The 17,413-nt window shown below is 41.4% G+C and overlaps 1 protein-coding gene across 1 annotated transcript; it reads left to right on the plus strand.

The window, feature by feature from the left end:
- Positions 1-80: 80 nt before the first annotated feature.
- Positions 81-17,106, plus strand: LOC118360868 (N-fatty-acyl-amino acid synthase/hydrolase PM20D1.2-like). The gene is made up of 13 exons (XM_035740364.2): positions 81-392; positions 513-599; positions 4,041-4,276; positions 4,475-4,561; positions 6,222-6,355; positions 11,111-11,230; positions 12,039-12,114; positions 12,237-12,298; positions 12,444-12,522; positions 13,301-13,372; positions 13,863-14,028; positions 14,176-14,275; positions 15,900-17,106. Exons 1-13 carry the CDS (start codon positions 173-175, stop codon positions 16,027-16,029), a joined length of 1,569 nt encoding a protein of 522 aa, XP_035596257.1. The 5' UTR covers positions 81-172; the 3' UTR covers positions 16,030-17,106.
- Positions 17,107-17,413: the final 307 nt, after the last annotated feature.

Raw genomic sequence — 17,413 nt, forward strand, 5'->3', positions numbered from 1 at the left:
CATGGCAATTTGATTGGAAGTGCATGAAGGTGAATAAGGTAAATGATTATCTGGTGATTTCCAGCCCAAAAGGTGGCGCTCAAACGATCATTCATATATCAAATTAGCAGAACACGTCACGAGCAGCTTGCACTCTTCACAACAACACGCTGTGCACTGTCGAATTAAAAAAATGACCGAACGCAGTGCAAAATTGAACATTCTCAAGTTTGTGAAAATTGTGTCGTTTAGCTTGTTATTAGTTATATTAGCCTTTTTCGTTGCAGCCACTGTAAGGACACTAACGTTTGATGTGAATGCAGGACTTCAACTTGCACACTGGGAGAAGACAAACAATATTGCGTCTGACATAAACCAGCACCAGAGAGAGGAGCTTCTATCGAATTTCAGAGGTGAGATCCAGACTAATTCGATCATCAAGCTGAGGTTTGTCAACCTATACTGTGTGAATGATTAATCGCTATAATGTGCACACCAAATTTGCTCAACGCCGCCTGCTTTTTTGTACACAGACGCAATCCGTATTCCCACCGTGTCAACCACGGAGACGCAGCTCAACACCACCGCATTGCGCGAGTTCGACGGCCTCTTGAGGAAAGGTAAACTACCGGATATCTACTGATATACTTGGTTTAGGAGCAGGTACATGCTGCATAGGCGGTTATATTATAACCGGTTACTGTAGGACACATGTTTTCACTGAGTACACTAGCCCACTGAACACAAGGCCCATTAGCCCACTGAGCACAAGGCCGGCAAATGGCGATAAGAATTCGTTTCATTTTACCGTCCAAAAGGAATGCATGGCGCTGGTCGTTTTCAATGAAACGTCACAATAAGATGGAGCATTCGATTTGCCTGCTGGGTGCATGTAGTCTCTCAGCTCCGCAGAACGCAAGGAAATATGAAATGCATGTTAACTATTTGGAATGTCATCACCCCTTGAAGAACATAGTCATAACTACAAATGTATGTTTATTCCATGCAAAACAATTGCGCACATTTAGCTCTATCATCAGTTATATACAGCAAGTAACTGCATGTTTTTCATGACTAGTATGTAATTTGAGGTGTAGCCTCACCACATCTCTGAGTAGAATCCCACATTGGAGGTGTCATAACCTAGTAGTCAAACAGGGAAATGGTTCCAATCATTTTTACCCCATTTTCCCATAAGGGATTTTAGAAACATTTAAAATAAGGGCTGTCTGTGTATGCTTACCTTGGCTTGAGGTTTTGATAACCATGTACATCTCTCTCATCTCAATATATTTGGCTCTATTTACTCTCAGGTTCAAAAATGCTAAATGGAATCAATTTAGACATGTCAAAACTACAAATCTCTGCATGTTCCTGCATGTCATCTCTAGCTGATACCTTTTACTAATGGGTATTGTGTCAATTTAAAACTTGCACAAGACAGTTCACAGAATTGTCAATTTAAAGAAACGTAGCCTTTATTTATTACTACATTTAGCTAACATTATAAAACAATCAAATGTATTTATGAATCCATTGTTACATCAGCAGATGTCAGAAAGTGCTTATAGACAAACCCAGCCTAAAATAGAAAGCAATGTAGATGTAGAAACATGGTGGCTTGGAAAAACTCCTTAGAAAGGTAGGAACTTAGGAAGAAACCTAGAGAGGAATCAGGCTCTGAGGGGTGGCCAGTCCTCTTCTGGCTGTGCTGGGTGGAGATTGAGAGTACATGGCCATTAAGGCCAGATCATTCTTCAAGATGTTCAAACATTCATAGATGATCAGCAGGGTCAAATAATAATCACAGTTGTAGAGGGTGCAATAAGTCAACACCTCAGGAGTAAATGTCAGTTGGCTTTTCATAGCTGAGCATTAAGAGGTTGAGACAGCATGTGTGGTAGGGGGAGAGAGGGTCCAAAACAGCAGGTCTGGGACAAGGTAACATGTCTGTTGAACCGGTTCGGGTTCAATCGCCACAGGCAGAACAGTTGAAACTGGAGCAGCCGCATGACGGATATGTGTATGTGGACTAGGGCTGTTACGGTGACCATATTACCGTCACACTGGCGGTGACGAGTCATGAAGGCAGTCTAATTCCACGTGACCGCTAAGTCATGGTAATTAGGTTCCCGAGTGGCAGCGGTCTAAGGCACTGCATCTCCGTGCAAGAAGCGTCATTACAGACCCTAGTTCGATTCCAGGCTATATCACAACTGGTCGTGATAGGGAGTCCCATAGGGCGGTGCACAATTGGCCCAGTGTCGTCCGGTTTGGCCGGGGTAAGCCGTCATTGTAAATAAGAATGTATTTCTTAACTGACTTGCCTAGTTAAATAAAGATTAAATTAAAAAGCTCTGATGCTGCTGATGGTCATTAGTAGCCTACCAGACTTGTTAACTGCCTGGTACTCAGCACTCTATTGTCCCTCTAATCACTCTGACATCAATGCAAATATATTCAAACATCTAATCAAACAGTGCGTAACAATTCTATAGGCTATGCTGTTGCGTGAGAAAACAGAGTGATGGCCTCTATTAAAAGAAGAGGTTCCCATCCAGCGTTCTATAGGCTAGGCCTACTATATATATTTATTAATATTAAGCATATTGCTTCTCCTTACAACAGGAGTATAGCCTACCTGGCTGGCATGATAATGAACCACGGGAGAAGTGTCCTCCATTTGCTATTTAAGTGCATAGATGACATGTATTTCTTCTGCTGCTCTTGTTTCGAGAGAGAATGGACCATTATCATGCACCTAAATCAAAACAAATTTCACATATATTATTTAGTATATGCAACAATAAGATTAAATCAAGAATAGTTTGATGGGTGACAATATTAGCCTTTTACTTGTGAATGATATTATCACTTGTGAATTATGCCCAGCTTAAGGCAAGAAACAGCATTTGATTTATTTTGCGACTTTCAAATCATTGTTGCCAAGCCTTTATGTCCTGAGGCAGCAAAGCATCCCCAAACCATCACACCACCACCACCACGCTTGACTGTTAGTATGAGGTTCTTACTGTGGAATGCAGTGTTTGGTTTACATCAGGCATAATGGGACGCATGTCGTCTAAAAAGTTGACTCAGAAATACTCTGAACTAATTATTACTGCTTCTACGTGAGTGCTGTGTAGCTGGAGGCTTGCCAGCTCAGTGAAGTGCTAAAAATGCACACAGGCCATATACTGTTAGGTGAAGTATTATGTTAGGGTGTTGGGGGTCGTGACAAAATATGGATGCTATGCCCAAATGTCAACTTTGTTACAACTTTAATTTTACAGCCCCTTAGTGAAGCCCGATAAATCCATGTATGCAACTGCACGATAATATTTTAAGGGTTCCCTGCAGGAATGCCCCACCTTGAGCATCCCATTGGTTCCTTCATAACCCCCCAGGTTAGGATAATTCAGTTTACGGTTAGGAAAATAGTACGGTTAGCTAAAATGTAAAAATAACTTTTGACCTCAATTTTGACAAGCTGTGTCCCATCTAGACATGACCCTGGCTAAACATCAGGAAGTAGCATTAGCCACTACCATGGGGGTGGGAAATGTTGTTTCATCAAGAAAGTATGCATATTTTCCCAAAGAAATTCTGCCTTCTCACTATTAAATTGAGTTAAGGAGGAAATTGATGTCTTTGCAGCCTGAATGGAGAATGTACACACACAAAAAAAAAACTCCACGCGGGATACTAGTACTACCTGCTGCATGCATTCCCTTAAGACCATAAGATGAAACGACTCAATATCGCCAAATGCCGGGCTTTGAGCATATAAAGTTACCAATTAGCATTTCGACACTGCTTTCTGATACTCAAGCAGTAATGCATCTGCGTTTACTTCAAATACACTATTTTAAAAGCTTAATAGAAATGCCCTTCCAAAAAAAGATTTCAGTTTTGAAACTGCAGTAAAAGTGCAGTAACTGCAGTCGACTGGTATTTTGGATGCAGAATAATGCATCCAAAATACTATAGTGCAGTTTTTTTTCGTACGGGTGGTATCCTGCATTTCCTAACACTTAACAGATTTTTTTTTCGTCTGCCAGCTTTCCCGACAGTGTTTTCTTCCCACCTGGTCCAGCATGAGGTTGTGGCCAATTACAGCCACCTGTTCTGGGTGCCGGGCTCTGACCTGGCCCTCGTCCCCTACATGCTGCTGGCCCACATAGATGTGGTGCCTGCTGAGGAGAGTGACGGATGGGAGGCCCCACCATTCTCTGCAAAGGAGATAGATGGATTCATCTACGGGAGAGGGACCATCGATAACAAGCAGTCTGTCATGGTGAGACTGAGGGTTGACAGTGGGTAGATGTTTATGGAACCTGGGTGTTACAAGGACCAGTTTGTAGAGATAAATCTATGATATGTATTATCTTTGAGCTAAGAGCATTGCGTAATCAACGATGTGGTTGCTGATTTTCTCACCCAATAATACGATTTCACATGGTGAGAATTTAACCAGACAAATCTTTCACTGTAGGGAATTCTCCAGGCGCTGGAGTACCTGTTGATAAGAGGTTATTCACCGCGAAGGGGATTCTTCATTGGTTTGGGTCATGATGAGGAGGTTTGTGAAGTTGGTAGAGGTATTTACAGTTGAAGTCGGAAGTTTACATACATTTAGGTTGGAGTCATTAACTCATTTTCAACCACTCCACAAATGTCTTGTTAACAAACTATAATTTTGGAAAGTCAGTTAGGACATCTACTTTGTACATGACACAAGTCATTTTTCCAACAATTGTTTGCCGACAGATTATTTCACTTATAATTCACTGTATCACAATTCCAGTGGGTCAGAAGTTTACATACACTAAGTTCACTGTGCCTTTAAACAGCTTGGGAAAATCTAGAAAATGATCATAGGCTAATTGACATCATTTGAGTCAATTGGAGGTGTACCTGTGGATGAATTTCAAGGCCTACCTTCAAACTCAGTGCCTCTTTGCTTGACATCATAGGGAAATCAGCCAAGACTTCAGAAAAAAAGTCTGGTTCATCCTTGGGAGTAATTTCCAAATGCCTGAAGGTACCACGTTCATCTGTACAAACAATAGTACGTAAGTATAAACACCATGGGACCACGGAGCCGTCATACCGCTCAGGAAGGAGACGCGTTCTGTCTACTTGAGATGAACGTACTTTGGTGCGAAAAGTGAAAATCAATCCCAGAACAACAGCAAAGGACCTTATGAAGATGCAGGAGGAAACGGTTACAAAAGTATCTGTATCCACAGTAAAACAAGAACTATATCGACACAACCTGAAAGGACGCTCAGCAAGGAAGAAGCCACTGCTCCAAAACCGCCATAAAAAAGCCAGACTACGGTTTGCAACTGCACATGGGGAAAAAGATTGTACTTTTTGGAGAAATGTCCTCTGGTCCGATGAAACAAAGATATAACTGTTTGGCCATAATGAACATCATTATGCTTGGATTAAAAGGGGGAGGCTTGCAAGCCGAAGAACACCATCCCAACCATGAAGCACGGGGTGGCAGCATCATGTTGTGGGGGTGCTTTGCTGCAGGAGGGACTGGTGCACTTCACAAAATAGATGGCATCATGAGGGAAGGAAAATTATGTCGATGTCTTGATGTTGCTTCAATATATCAGTCAGTTAAACCTTGGTCGCAAATGGGTCTTCCAAATGGACAATGACCCCAAGCATACTTCCAAAGTTGTGTCAAAATGGCTTAAGGACAACAAAGTCAAGGTATTGGAGTAGCCATCACAAAGCCCTGACCTCAATCCTATCAAATTTGTGGGCAGAACTGAAAAAGCATGTTCAAGCAAGGAGGCCTACAAACCTGACTCAGTTATACCAGTTCTGTTAGGAGGAATGGGCCAAAATTCACCCAATTTATTGTGGGAAGCTTGTGGAAGGCTACCCAAAATGTTTGACCCAAGTTAAACCATTTAAATGAAGTGCAACCAAATACTGAGTGTATGTAAACTTCTGATCCACGGGGAATGTGATGAAAGAAATAACAGCTGAAATAAATAATTCTCTCTACTATTATTCTGATATTTCACATTCTTAAAATAAAGTGGTAATCCTAACTGACCTAAAACAGGGAATATTTACTTGGATTAAATGTCAGGAATTGTGAAAAACTGAGTTTAAATGCATTTGGCTAAGGTGTATGTGAACTTCCAACTTCAACTGTATTTCACTAACTGAAAAGGAACAGAAATCATTAACAGGATTTTGTCGGTCTACTGTAGGTGAGTGGCTTCCAGGGGGCAATGAACATAGTGAGGGTGCTGAAGAAGAAAGGGGTACAGCTGGTGTTCGTACTGGATGAGGGTCTGGCTGTGCTGGATGGAGTCATCAGTGGTCTGCAGGGGCCTGCTGCTCTGTAAGCATTCATTCACTCTTCTCTCATATTTAGTGTCTTTCTAAGTGATTATAACCACAGGCCCAATGTAGCCATTTTTTAAAATCTCAATATGAACTCATTTCTGGGTAACAATTAAGTACCATTTTATAATAGTTTTCCATTAAAAATGTCAAATCCAAATAGATTTTTAGCAAAAAATAATTTAGTTAGTACTGTCTAGGAGTGGTCTGAGTGAGGGGTGTAATTGGAAGGGCCTAATGGGAGGGATATGTAACCTGAAAAAACTATCTGTTATTGGCAGAGCGGTTTGGAACTCTCTTTATTGGTCTATTAAGCTATACTGCCTGGTGATGTCAACAGGCAAGCCAAAACTCCACCCATGCAAAAATGGCTGATTACAAGGTCCTGCGTAAAATATATTTTCAACCAGAAACTCACATTAGCTTGGTTTCTATCCAATTGGTGACAGATTTTCATGCGACTATTTAAAAATGTGAGTACGACAATATGCACATTTTCCCACCAGAGATGTTTCCATCAACTGGACTTATTGTGAATAAAAGGCTGTGTGAGAACATAACTTTGGCGGTTAAATTCCCAAATAAATATAAACAACAAGTTAAATGGGTCTCTATCGCATTTTCAACTACTGATAGTTTTGTCACCAAAATTGTTGTGTTTTTATATAGCAAATGTGACCACTCTAGCCAACGGCTTGCAGATAGATTGCAGGTAGGCTACCTACATGATTAGATTATTATGGATGAGAGCAAGATAATGTTTAATTGTCAAATGGAAGCCAAGCATTGATCATCATGTCACTAGAATAAGATCCTCAATATTTATTGGAAAGGAGCATCAAGATCATCCCTGTGCACTTTCACCACCCTGTGAAGTTCATCATAACTTCTTTCATCTGTAGCCTAATAAACTGCATGCTTTCCCGAGTCGTAGTGGAAGGAACACACAACATATCGTCTTGTGACTCAAGTTTACTTCGATATGATGCTTATTATCAATATTTGCATCATTTCTCGTGTAATTAATTTTCCGCACACACAAAGATTCCACTATGTCGAATGAATAAATTGTCTGTCCACATTTATACAATTATACCAGCTGTTTCCATCAACCAGGTCATGATTTCCCCATGCGTCACGTAGTTCATCTGCATGAAGTGGTTGGATGGAAACCTGGTTACTGATCAAAGTTTCACACTTTTACAGTGTTAGTTTCATCAGCTGTTGTACAATATGATATAAAACACAACTTAAATATGGTTTACGTTTGCTATACAGTATATTAAAAGTGTATATGCCTGCCAAGTGCAATCACTGGAGAATAAACTGGATGAGCTCCGTTTGAGACTATCCTACCGATGGGACATTAAAATGGTAATATCTTATGTTTCACCGAGTCATGGCTGAACGACGACACAGATAATATACAGTTGGCTGGATTTTCCGTGCATCGGCAGGGCAGAACGGCTATCTCTGGTAAGACTAGGGGTGGTGGTGTTTGTCTATTTGTCAAAAACAGCTCATGCGCGATGTCTAATATTAAAGAAGTCTCGAGGAATTGCTCACCTGAGGTAGAGTACCTCATGATAAGCTGTAGACCACACTATCTACCAAGAGTTTATCTATATTTTTCATAGCCGTCTATTTACCACATACCAATGCTGGCACTAAGACTGCACTCAATGAGCTGTATAAGGCCATAAGCAAACAACATGCTCATCCAGAAACGTCTCTCCTAGTGGCCATGGGACTTTAATGCAGGCAAACTTAAATCTGTTTCACCTAATTTCTACTAGCATGTTACATGTGCAACCATGGGGGGGGGGGGAATTCTAGGCCACTTTTACTCCACACACAGAGATGCATACTCCATTTGGAAAACCCGACCATAATTCTATATTCCTGATTCCTGCTTACAAGCAAGAATTCAAGCAGGACGTACCAATGACTCACTCAATTAGGAAGTGGTCAGATGATGTAAATGCTATGCTACAGGACTGTTTTGCTAGCATAGACTGGAATATGTTCTGAGATTCACCCAATGGCATTGAGGAGTATACCACTTCAGTCACAGGCTTAATTGCATCGACTACAACGTCCATACAGTGACCATACATACATATTCCAACCAGAAGCCATGGATTACAGGCAACATATAGAGCTGCCGCTTTCAAGGAGCGGGACACTAATCCGGACGCTTATAAGAAATCTCGCTATGCCCTCAGATGAACCATCAAATAGGCGAAGTGTCAATACAGGACTAAGACGTAATCCTACTATACCGGCTTTGACGCTCTACGGATGTGGCCAGGCTTTCAAACTATTAGACTACAAAGGGAAAACCAGCCGCGAGCTGCCCAGTGACACCAGCCTACCAGATGGGCTAAATGCCTTTTTATGCTTGCTTCGAGGCCAGCAACAGCTGTTCCGGACGACTGTGATCCCTGCGTGACCTTTAAACAGGTCAACATTCACAAGGCCAGAAAAATTACCAGGACGTGTACTCCAGGCATGTGCCGGACCAACTGGCAAGTGACATTTTCAACCTCTCCCTGATGAAGTCTGTAATACCTACATGTTTCAAACAGACCGCCATAGTCCCTGTGCCCAAGAAAGCAAAGGTTGCCTGCCTAAATGACTACTGCTCCGTAGCACTCATGTCGGGCAGTCATGAAGTGCTTTTTTTATTTGTATTTTTTTAAACCTTTTTATTTAACTAGGCAAGTCATACCGCCTGGTATGACAACTGCTCGGCATCTGACCGCACGGCGCTACAGAGTGTAGTGTGTACGGCCCATTACATCACCGGGGCCAAGCTTCCTGTCATCCAGGAGCTATAGAGGAAGGCCCCAAAAATTCTCAGTCTCCAGTCACCCAAGTCATAGACTGTTCTCTCTGCTACTGCACGGCAAGCGGTATTGGAGCGCCAAGTCTGGGTCCAAAAGGCTCCTCAACAGCTTCTACCCCCAAGCCATAGGACTGCTGAACAATTAATCAAATGGCCACCCAGAATGTTTGCATTGATTTCCCCCCCCCCTTGCTGTTTATTATCTATGCATAGTCACGTTACCCCTACCTACATGTACACATTGCCTCGACCAACTTGTGCCCCTACACATTGACTCGGTACCGGTACCCCCTGTATATAGCCTCGTTATTGTTACTTTGTGTTCCTTTTTCAAATGCTTGTACAGTTGAAGTCGGAAGTTTAAATACACCTTGGCCAAATATTTTTAAACTCAGTTTTTCACAATTCCTGACATTTAATCCAAGTAAAATGTCCCTGTCTTAGGTCATTTAGGATCACCACTTTATTTTAAGAATGTGAAATGTCAGAATAAAAGCAGAGAATGATTTATTTCAGCTTTAATGACTTTCTTCAGTGTGTCAGAAGTTTACATACACTCAATTAGTATTTGGTAGCATTGCCTTTAAATTGTTTGACTTGGGTCAAACGTTTCAGGTAGCCTTCCACAAGCTTCCCACAATAAGTTGGGTGAATTTTGGGTAATTCCTCCCGACAGAGCTGGTGTAACTGAGTCAGGTTTTTAGGCCTCCTTGCTCGCACACGCTTTTTCAGTTTTGCTGACACATTTTCAATGGGATTGAGGTCAGGGCTTTGTGATGGCCACTCCAATACCTTGACTTTGTTGTCCTTAAGCCATTTTGCCACAACTTTGGAAGTATGCCTGGGGTTATTGCCCATTTGGAAGACCCACTTGCGACCAAGCTTTAACTTCCTGACTTGATGTCTTAAGATGTTGCGTCAATATATCCACATAATTTTCCATCTCTCATGATGCCATCTATTTTGTGAAGTGCACCAGTCCCTCCTGCAGCAAAGCACCCCCACAACATGATGCTGCCACCCCCGTGCCTCACGGTTGGGATGGTGTTCTTTGGCTTGCAAGCCTCCCACTTTTTCCTCCAAACATGACGATGGCCAAACAGTTCTATTATTGTTTCATCAGACCAGAGGACATTTCTCCAAAAAGTACGATCTTTTTCCCCATGTGCAGTTGCAAACCGTAGTCTGGCCTTTTTATGGCGGTTTTGGAGCGGTGCCTTCTTCCTTGCTGAACGGCCTTTCAGGTTATGTCTATAGGACTCGTTTTACTGTGGATATAGATACTTTTGTACCTGTTTCCTCCAGCATCTTCACAAGGTCCTTCGCTGTTGTTCTGGGATTGATTTGCACTTTTCGAACCAAAGTACATTCATATCTAGGAGACAGAACGTGTCTTCTTCCTGAGCGGTATGACTGCCGTATGACACCCATGGTGTTTAAACTTGCGTACTATTGTTTGTACAGATGAACGTGGTACCTTCAGGCGTTTAGACATTGCTCCCAAGGATGAACCAGACTTGTGGAGGTCTACAACTGTTTTCTGAGGTCTTGGCTGATTTCTTTTGATTTTCCCATGATGCCAAGCAAAGAGGCACTGAGATTGAAGGTAGGCCTTGAAAGAAAGTTACAGTCAACTTTAGTGTATGTAAACTTTTGACCCACTGGAATTGTGATACAGTGAAATAATCTATTTGTAAACAATTGTTGGAAAATTACTTGTGTCATGTACAAAGTAGATGTCTTAACCGACTTGTCAAAACTGTGGTTTTATGGAGTGGTTGGAAAAACTAGTTTTAGTGACTCCAACCTAAGTGTATGTGAACTTCCGACTTCAACTGTAAGTAAGCATTTCACTGTGACAAATATTAGATTTTTATTTGATTTGCATGTGTGTGTATATGTCAGGATTGGGATCAGTGAGAAGGGGCTAGCTACAGTGAAGCTGAGCGTTTCCAAGGCCCCGGGTCACTCCTCCATGCCTCCCAGTGAGAGCAGCATAGGCATCCTGGCAGGAGCAGTCAAAAGGTAAGAGGGGATTAGTGAATCGTCACAGGTATTGCTGGGAATTGTCAGGGACCTCCAGATACATTTTCACAATACATAGGTGCCGAGGTTGGCTTGCTATTCAAAAGAAGATGGAGAACAAGCTATAGAATGAAAAATACCACTGTTTTGGTGAAAACTACAGCCCACTAGCGCTACCTAGATTTTTATTTTTCTACATTTTTACAAATTGTTCCTTGGGGTCAAAGTATCGGTTTTATAATATGGTGATATATAACTGTATTGATTTATTTTTGTATGTATATATTTTTTTCCATTACTAATCACAGGCTAGATGGGTCTACTGTGTGTAGCCATAGCTTAACAACTACAGGTACTGTGCAATCAAAGGGAATTCCATTTTCCTTGCATGGTCAGCCATGAACATACACCGAGTATACAAAACAGTTAAGAACTGCTCTTTCCATGACATAGACTGACCAGGCAAATCCAGGTTAAACCTTTTATCCCTTATTGATATCATGTTAAATAAATATTTAAGTCCCTTTGAACGGGTTATGGTAGTAGGTGCCATGTGCATCGGTTTGTGTCAAGAACTGTTGGGTTTTTCACGCTCAACAATTTCCTGTATGTATCAAGAATGGTCCACCAGCCAACTTCACACAACTCTATATACTCAGTATATAGAGCATGAGACATTTTACAGGGTCCAAGTTCCCTCTTAGGAACTTTTCAGTTAATAATATTAGGAGACTCAGTAAAGGGAGGAATCTTTGTGAACCTAAGCCCACATTCTCTAAGTCTAAGCACACGTGATCTGTTTCGTCAGATTGGAGGATAACCCAATGCCTAGGTTGTTTGGTGAAGGCCCTGAACGTGGGACCTTTGAACACCTGGCTCACAAGGTAATGCTGTGTTTCTAGCCTCAGACATCCCATAAGTGCTATAGAGTTTTAAAGGGAAAGTTCCATCAAATTACAACATCTATTTGTCAGTAAAAATGTTTTTATCACTTTCTTTCTCACAGTTTAGGCTCCCACTCAAATTTGTCATGTCGAATATGTGGCTGTTCTCCCCACTCCTTGGAAGGTAATTTTCCACTCTGAATTTCACTGGCTTGTTCCATCTTTGATTATTTGAATTACATGCAGATTTATACTCCTATAAAATAAACATACCTCATGGTGTTGATTTAATTATGAAACCTAATTAACAGCTTTTATTTGCGCTACAGAGTAATGGAAAGAAGACCTGATACAAATGCTTTTGTGAGAACCACAACTGCAATCACTATGTTCAACTCAGGAGTTAAGGTACAATATCTAGTCATGATAAATTATATATCGTGCATAAAGTTGTCTGTTAAATGCCCGCACTAGTATAAATCACTTTTCTGAGCTGAAAGACAATGGCCAGAAACAACAAGTGTCTATCCAGATAATGAAAAGGCACCTGCAGTTACATGTCATTTTCGGCATGTATGATCATGAGCTAAGTCATTGTAGCCCATCATTTCCCCTGTGAGAACCCTGAACACTGACTGGCTTTGCTTTTCTGTACCACAGCCAAAGCCTGTCAGCAGCCTACCAGAGGTTGCATCGTTTCCATTCCAAATCTAGAAAAATGCATATCAGTTATCTTTCAATAGTTATCCGTATTACCGGAGCTTCATCTTATTCTTTTCTATTTCTATGGTGGATTTGCGTCCAGTGGTTTCCATCTGCGGCAAAGTTTTCCGTAAATCAGTGCTTATGACAAATCCAGTTCCAGAACCAGCCATAGAGCCAGCTAGCTAATCTTTTGAATAGTGTGTAGTAAAAAAATAAATGGCAACAACGGATAACATTAACTAGCTAGATAAGGTTAGCATGCTAACTGTACTGCTGTCGGTGTCCTGTTGGTTGATGTTTATCAAGTCCAAGTGGAAATTCCCACACCCAATTCGTGAAAGTAGTAGCCTTTGTCATACTTTACTTGTGGAACCTAAATGTGTATTACATCTCTAGGACAGGAAATTACATTGAAATAGTGGTGGCAACTTCCTCTGGGGAGTCCTTTTTAATGACATACATTTGTTTTCTTTCTTCACAGGTTAACATTCTTCCTTCCCAAGCTGAGGCCTATGTGAATCTGCGGATACATTCCGCACAGTCACTACAAGAGGTGGGGATTAGTATTTACTGCAAGCTCTGTCTAAAGCCAGGTTCCCCAACTGGTGACCCACGGACCAAATTGGCCCATGGGTGATTTTTATTTGGCACCCCAAGTTTTTTGATCAATAAATATTTTAAATTATTGTTTTAGTCAAATATTATATATGTTTGCGGGCAATTTGCAGTCTACAAATGATTTGTAATTATGTTCCTGACCATCTGCTCAAGGAAAATTGTCCCACGGCTGAATTTATTTGGTGATCCCTGGTCTAATGAATGGTGCTGCGACATTGCAAATCTACTGCTATCTATATGGTTCAACCACATGCTATATTAAAAACTCATGTTACTTATCTATTATATTAGCTAGAATCATATGGCCCTCTCACAAAAGTAAAACATTGAAAATGTATTTAATTTAGTCATGCTGGCAACTTTGAAGTACAGTTGAAGAAAACTGTTCAGTTTTCACAATGATAGTGTATTTGTCCTCCCTTCAGGTTTTGGAGTTGATCCAGTCCACAGTGGGAGATGAGAGGGTTAAGATGGAGCTAGTGGATGGCTTTGACCCGTTGCCTGTCAGCTCCTACGATGAAACATCCTTTGGGTTCCAGATCATCAAGAAGACTGTGCTGGACCAGTTCCCACAAGTTACTGTTGCCCCTGGTAAGAAATGGGGGGTACGTGGAGAGGAAATGGTATTAGGTTGGTTTGCCCACCATGATGTTGAAAATGTTTTCTGCTAATGAAATGGGTTGTTCAGGCAATGTTTTAGCATTGTTATGTCGAGACCTATCATATTCCAATGTGCAGGTATCTGCATCGGAAACACAGACAGCCGTCACTACACTGACCTGGCCAAGGACATCTATCGCTTTGCTCCTACATGGTTCAGACCAGGGGACGCCCAGAGGTAGGACACACACTGTAACAAGAACTGTGAGCCATAACACCCACAAGGAAATATTCTGTGTAGAAGAGCTCTCTCCAGCTCTAATCAAATCACATTTTATTGGTCACATACACATATTTAGCGGGTGTAGCGAAATGCTTGTGTTCAAATCAAAATGTATTCAGCTCCAATAGTGCAGTAGTATCTAACAACGATCCACAACAATACACATACATCTAAAAGAATGGAATTAAGAAATATATAAATATTAGATCGAGCAATGTCGGAATGGCATTGACTAAAATACAGTAGAATAGAATAGTGTACACATATGAAATGAGTAAAGCAGTATTTAAACATTATTAAAGTGACTAGTGTTCCATTTATTCAAGTGGCCAGTGATTCCAAGTCTGTTTCTAGGGCAGCAGCCTTTAAGGTGCAGGGTTTGCGTAACCGGGTCGAAGCCGGCTAATGATGGCTATTTAAGTCTGTTTTAGTCTGTTTTTTTTCTCTCAGTCCCAGCTTTGATGCACCTGTACTGACCTCGCCTTCTGGATGATAGCGGGATGAACAGGCAGTGGCTCAGGTGGTTGATGTCCTTGATTTTTATTTTGCTTTCCTGTGACATCAGGTGCTGTAGGTGTCCTGGAGGGCAGGTAGTTTGCCCTCTATGATGTGTTGGGCAGACCGCACCACCCTCTGGAGAGCCCTGCAGTTGTGGGTGGTGCAGTTGCTGTACCCGGAGGTGATATAGCCTGACGGGGTGCTCTCAATTGTGCATCTGTAAAAGTTTTAAGGGCCAAGCCAAATTTCTTCAGCTTCCTGAGGTTGAAGAGGCGTTGTTGCGCCTTATTCACCACACTGTCTGTGTGGGTGGATCATTCTTACATGGGTATTACTCTTGTCCAGATGAGATAGGGCAGTGTGATGGTGATTTCATCGCCTGTGGATCTATTGGGGCATTAAGCAAATTGAAGTGAGTCTAGGGTGTCAGGTAAGGTAGCGGTGATATGATCCTTAACTAACCTCTCAAAGCACTTCATGATGACAGAAGTGATTGCTATGGCACAATAGTCATTTAGTTCAATTACCTTTTTACTTTCTTGGGTACAGGAACAATGGTGGACATCTTGAAGCAAGTGGGGACAGCAGATGGATAGGGAGAGATTGAATATGTCTGTAAACACTCCAGCCAGCTGGTCTCCAGCCAGCTGCTTGGGATGCCGTCTTGCTCTGCATCCTTGCGAGGGTTAACACGCATAAATGTCTTATTCACGTCTGCCACGGAGAAGGAGAGCACACAGTCCTTGGTAGCGGGCCGCGTCGGTGGCACTGTTGTCCTCAAAGCGGGGGAAGAAGGTGTTTAGTTTGTCCAGAAGCAAGGTTTTGAATGTAGTCATAATGATCTAGTCACAAGATTGTTTGAACACAAGGCCCTGTTCTTTTGTTGATCATGAGACTAATACTCCAGTCTTATGATCTAGCCATGTGCCACGGTTGAACCATAAAATGTAAGTCAGCCCTATACACAGTGTGCCGACAAGGGGGGTTAAACAATGCTCTGTACTGCATTCGACAAACGAGAACACCTCAACTTAATGTAGTTTGTCCACTATCTTTCTATCTTTTCCCTCTGCATTTTCAGGTTCCATGGTATTAACGAGAGGATTTCTAAGAAGAACTACGAGGAACTGGTGGTCTTTTACTTCAATCTAATCCAGAACTGTGACATCAAGGACCTCCCTTCTCCTCACAGTGCTGGTCATGAGCTCTAAAGTTGTAGGGCATTATGGGTACTGTGGGCGGTGGTTGTGCTTTGGTGGTTCACTTATCCATTGCTGCAAGTGTATGCCACTCTGGCTGTGTGTACACAGGCAGCCCAATTCTAATATTTGTTTAACTAATTGGTCTTTTGACAATCAGATCTGAAAAGTTTTGATGTGATTAGTCAAAAGACCAATTAGAATCTCAGAATTGGGCTGCCTGTGTAAATGCAGCCTCTTACATTCATAATCCAGATTACACTTTTATATTCTGTTTACCCTGTCAGGTTTGGTCCCTCCAATATTTTGGAAGAAGCACAGTTGTCTCGTGGTGATAAGCAACAAACCACGTGCACACTAGGATCAATGCTATAGTTTGAATGAAGACAATCGGATTGTATTATCAATGAGTACAGCAATTCAATGTTACAAAGATATCAAGGGGGCAAAGTCTTACGAGGAACAGAAATAATACAACAGAGAATTTTTCTGGGTTACATTTTTTAAAAGAAAATAACCCCCCCCACCCGGTGACAGTATTGCATTAGAGATATGGAGTTAGATGTTGGTATGGCCATAGAAAAGCCGTTTTGATTGGTACAACATCAATTTGATATGTTACTTTTATTTTGTTACTGGTCATTGGCAACATGAAGCTTGAAGTAGGTGATTGATGAAGTGTATGCAGCATGCATGTAAGAGAGATCATCTGATATTTGCTGGCCAAATTTCCTCCCTGTGGAATGGCATCTGTAAATTAATATTAAATTAAAGATATTATGTAAAACAATTAATGCACATTAATGGTATGAAGATTGAAATCGCAAGCTTTTAAAAGGAGAATTTTGCATGCTATTTTACTTGTTGATTTCTGAGGTATTTGAGAGCATTTTTTAATTGTGAATATTAAACACACAGGTTAATTGAGATGCAATACTTAATCCTCTGTTTCAGATGATAACTGTGAAAGTATCTATTTTTCTTGAAATACTGCTGCCTAGTGTCGGAGGTTCTGTGCCAGTGACACTAAAGATTTCGTTGATGTGGGGGTGTAGTGAACATAATGGATAATAAACTAAATGCACTGTGGTGACGGCCATCTTTGTTTCCAGTTGGTGTGTCCAAACAATGTAGTCAGACATGATTTTAAGTGTTCAGACAGTCCTTGCTATCTGGGATCCTTGGGACATCTCTACCCAACTGAAGTTGACAGTCAAAATGGTTAGGGTAGGGGTTGCAGCGTTTCTGAAACTCTGTCCTCAGGGCCCCAAGGGAAGCACGTTTTGGTTTTTGCTCTAACACTACACAACTTATTGAAATGGTCAATGATCTAGACAGGTCTAGATCCATGCCACATTAACAAGTAGCCTCACAATACTGTTTTCTTATTTACCTA

This window comes from Oncorhynchus keta, chromosome 28, assembly GCF_023373465.1.
Source record: "Oncorhynchus keta strain PuntledgeMale-10-30-2019 chromosome 28, Oket_V2, whole genome shotgun sequence".
Taxonomy (NCBI): domain Eukaryota; kingdom Metazoa; phylum Chordata; class Actinopteri; order Salmoniformes; family Salmonidae; genus Oncorhynchus; species Oncorhynchus keta.

What these genes read in the sequence shown, in the direction of transcription:
- LOC118360868 (XM_035740364.2), top strand. Translation starts at nt 173, where the DNA reads ATGACCGAACGCAGTGCAAAATTGAACATTCTCAAGTTTGTGAAAATT. An exon ending in ATAACAAGCAGTCTGTCATG is followed by an intron (nt 4,277 to 4,474) that starts GTGAGACTGAGG and finishes CTTTCACTGTAG; the next exon opens with GGAATTCTCCAGGCGCTGGA. An exon ending in TTCTCCCCACTCCTTGGAAG is followed by an intron (nt 12,299 to 12,443) that starts GTAATTTTCCAC and finishes TTTGCGCTACAG; the next exon opens with AGTAATGGAAAGAAGACCTG.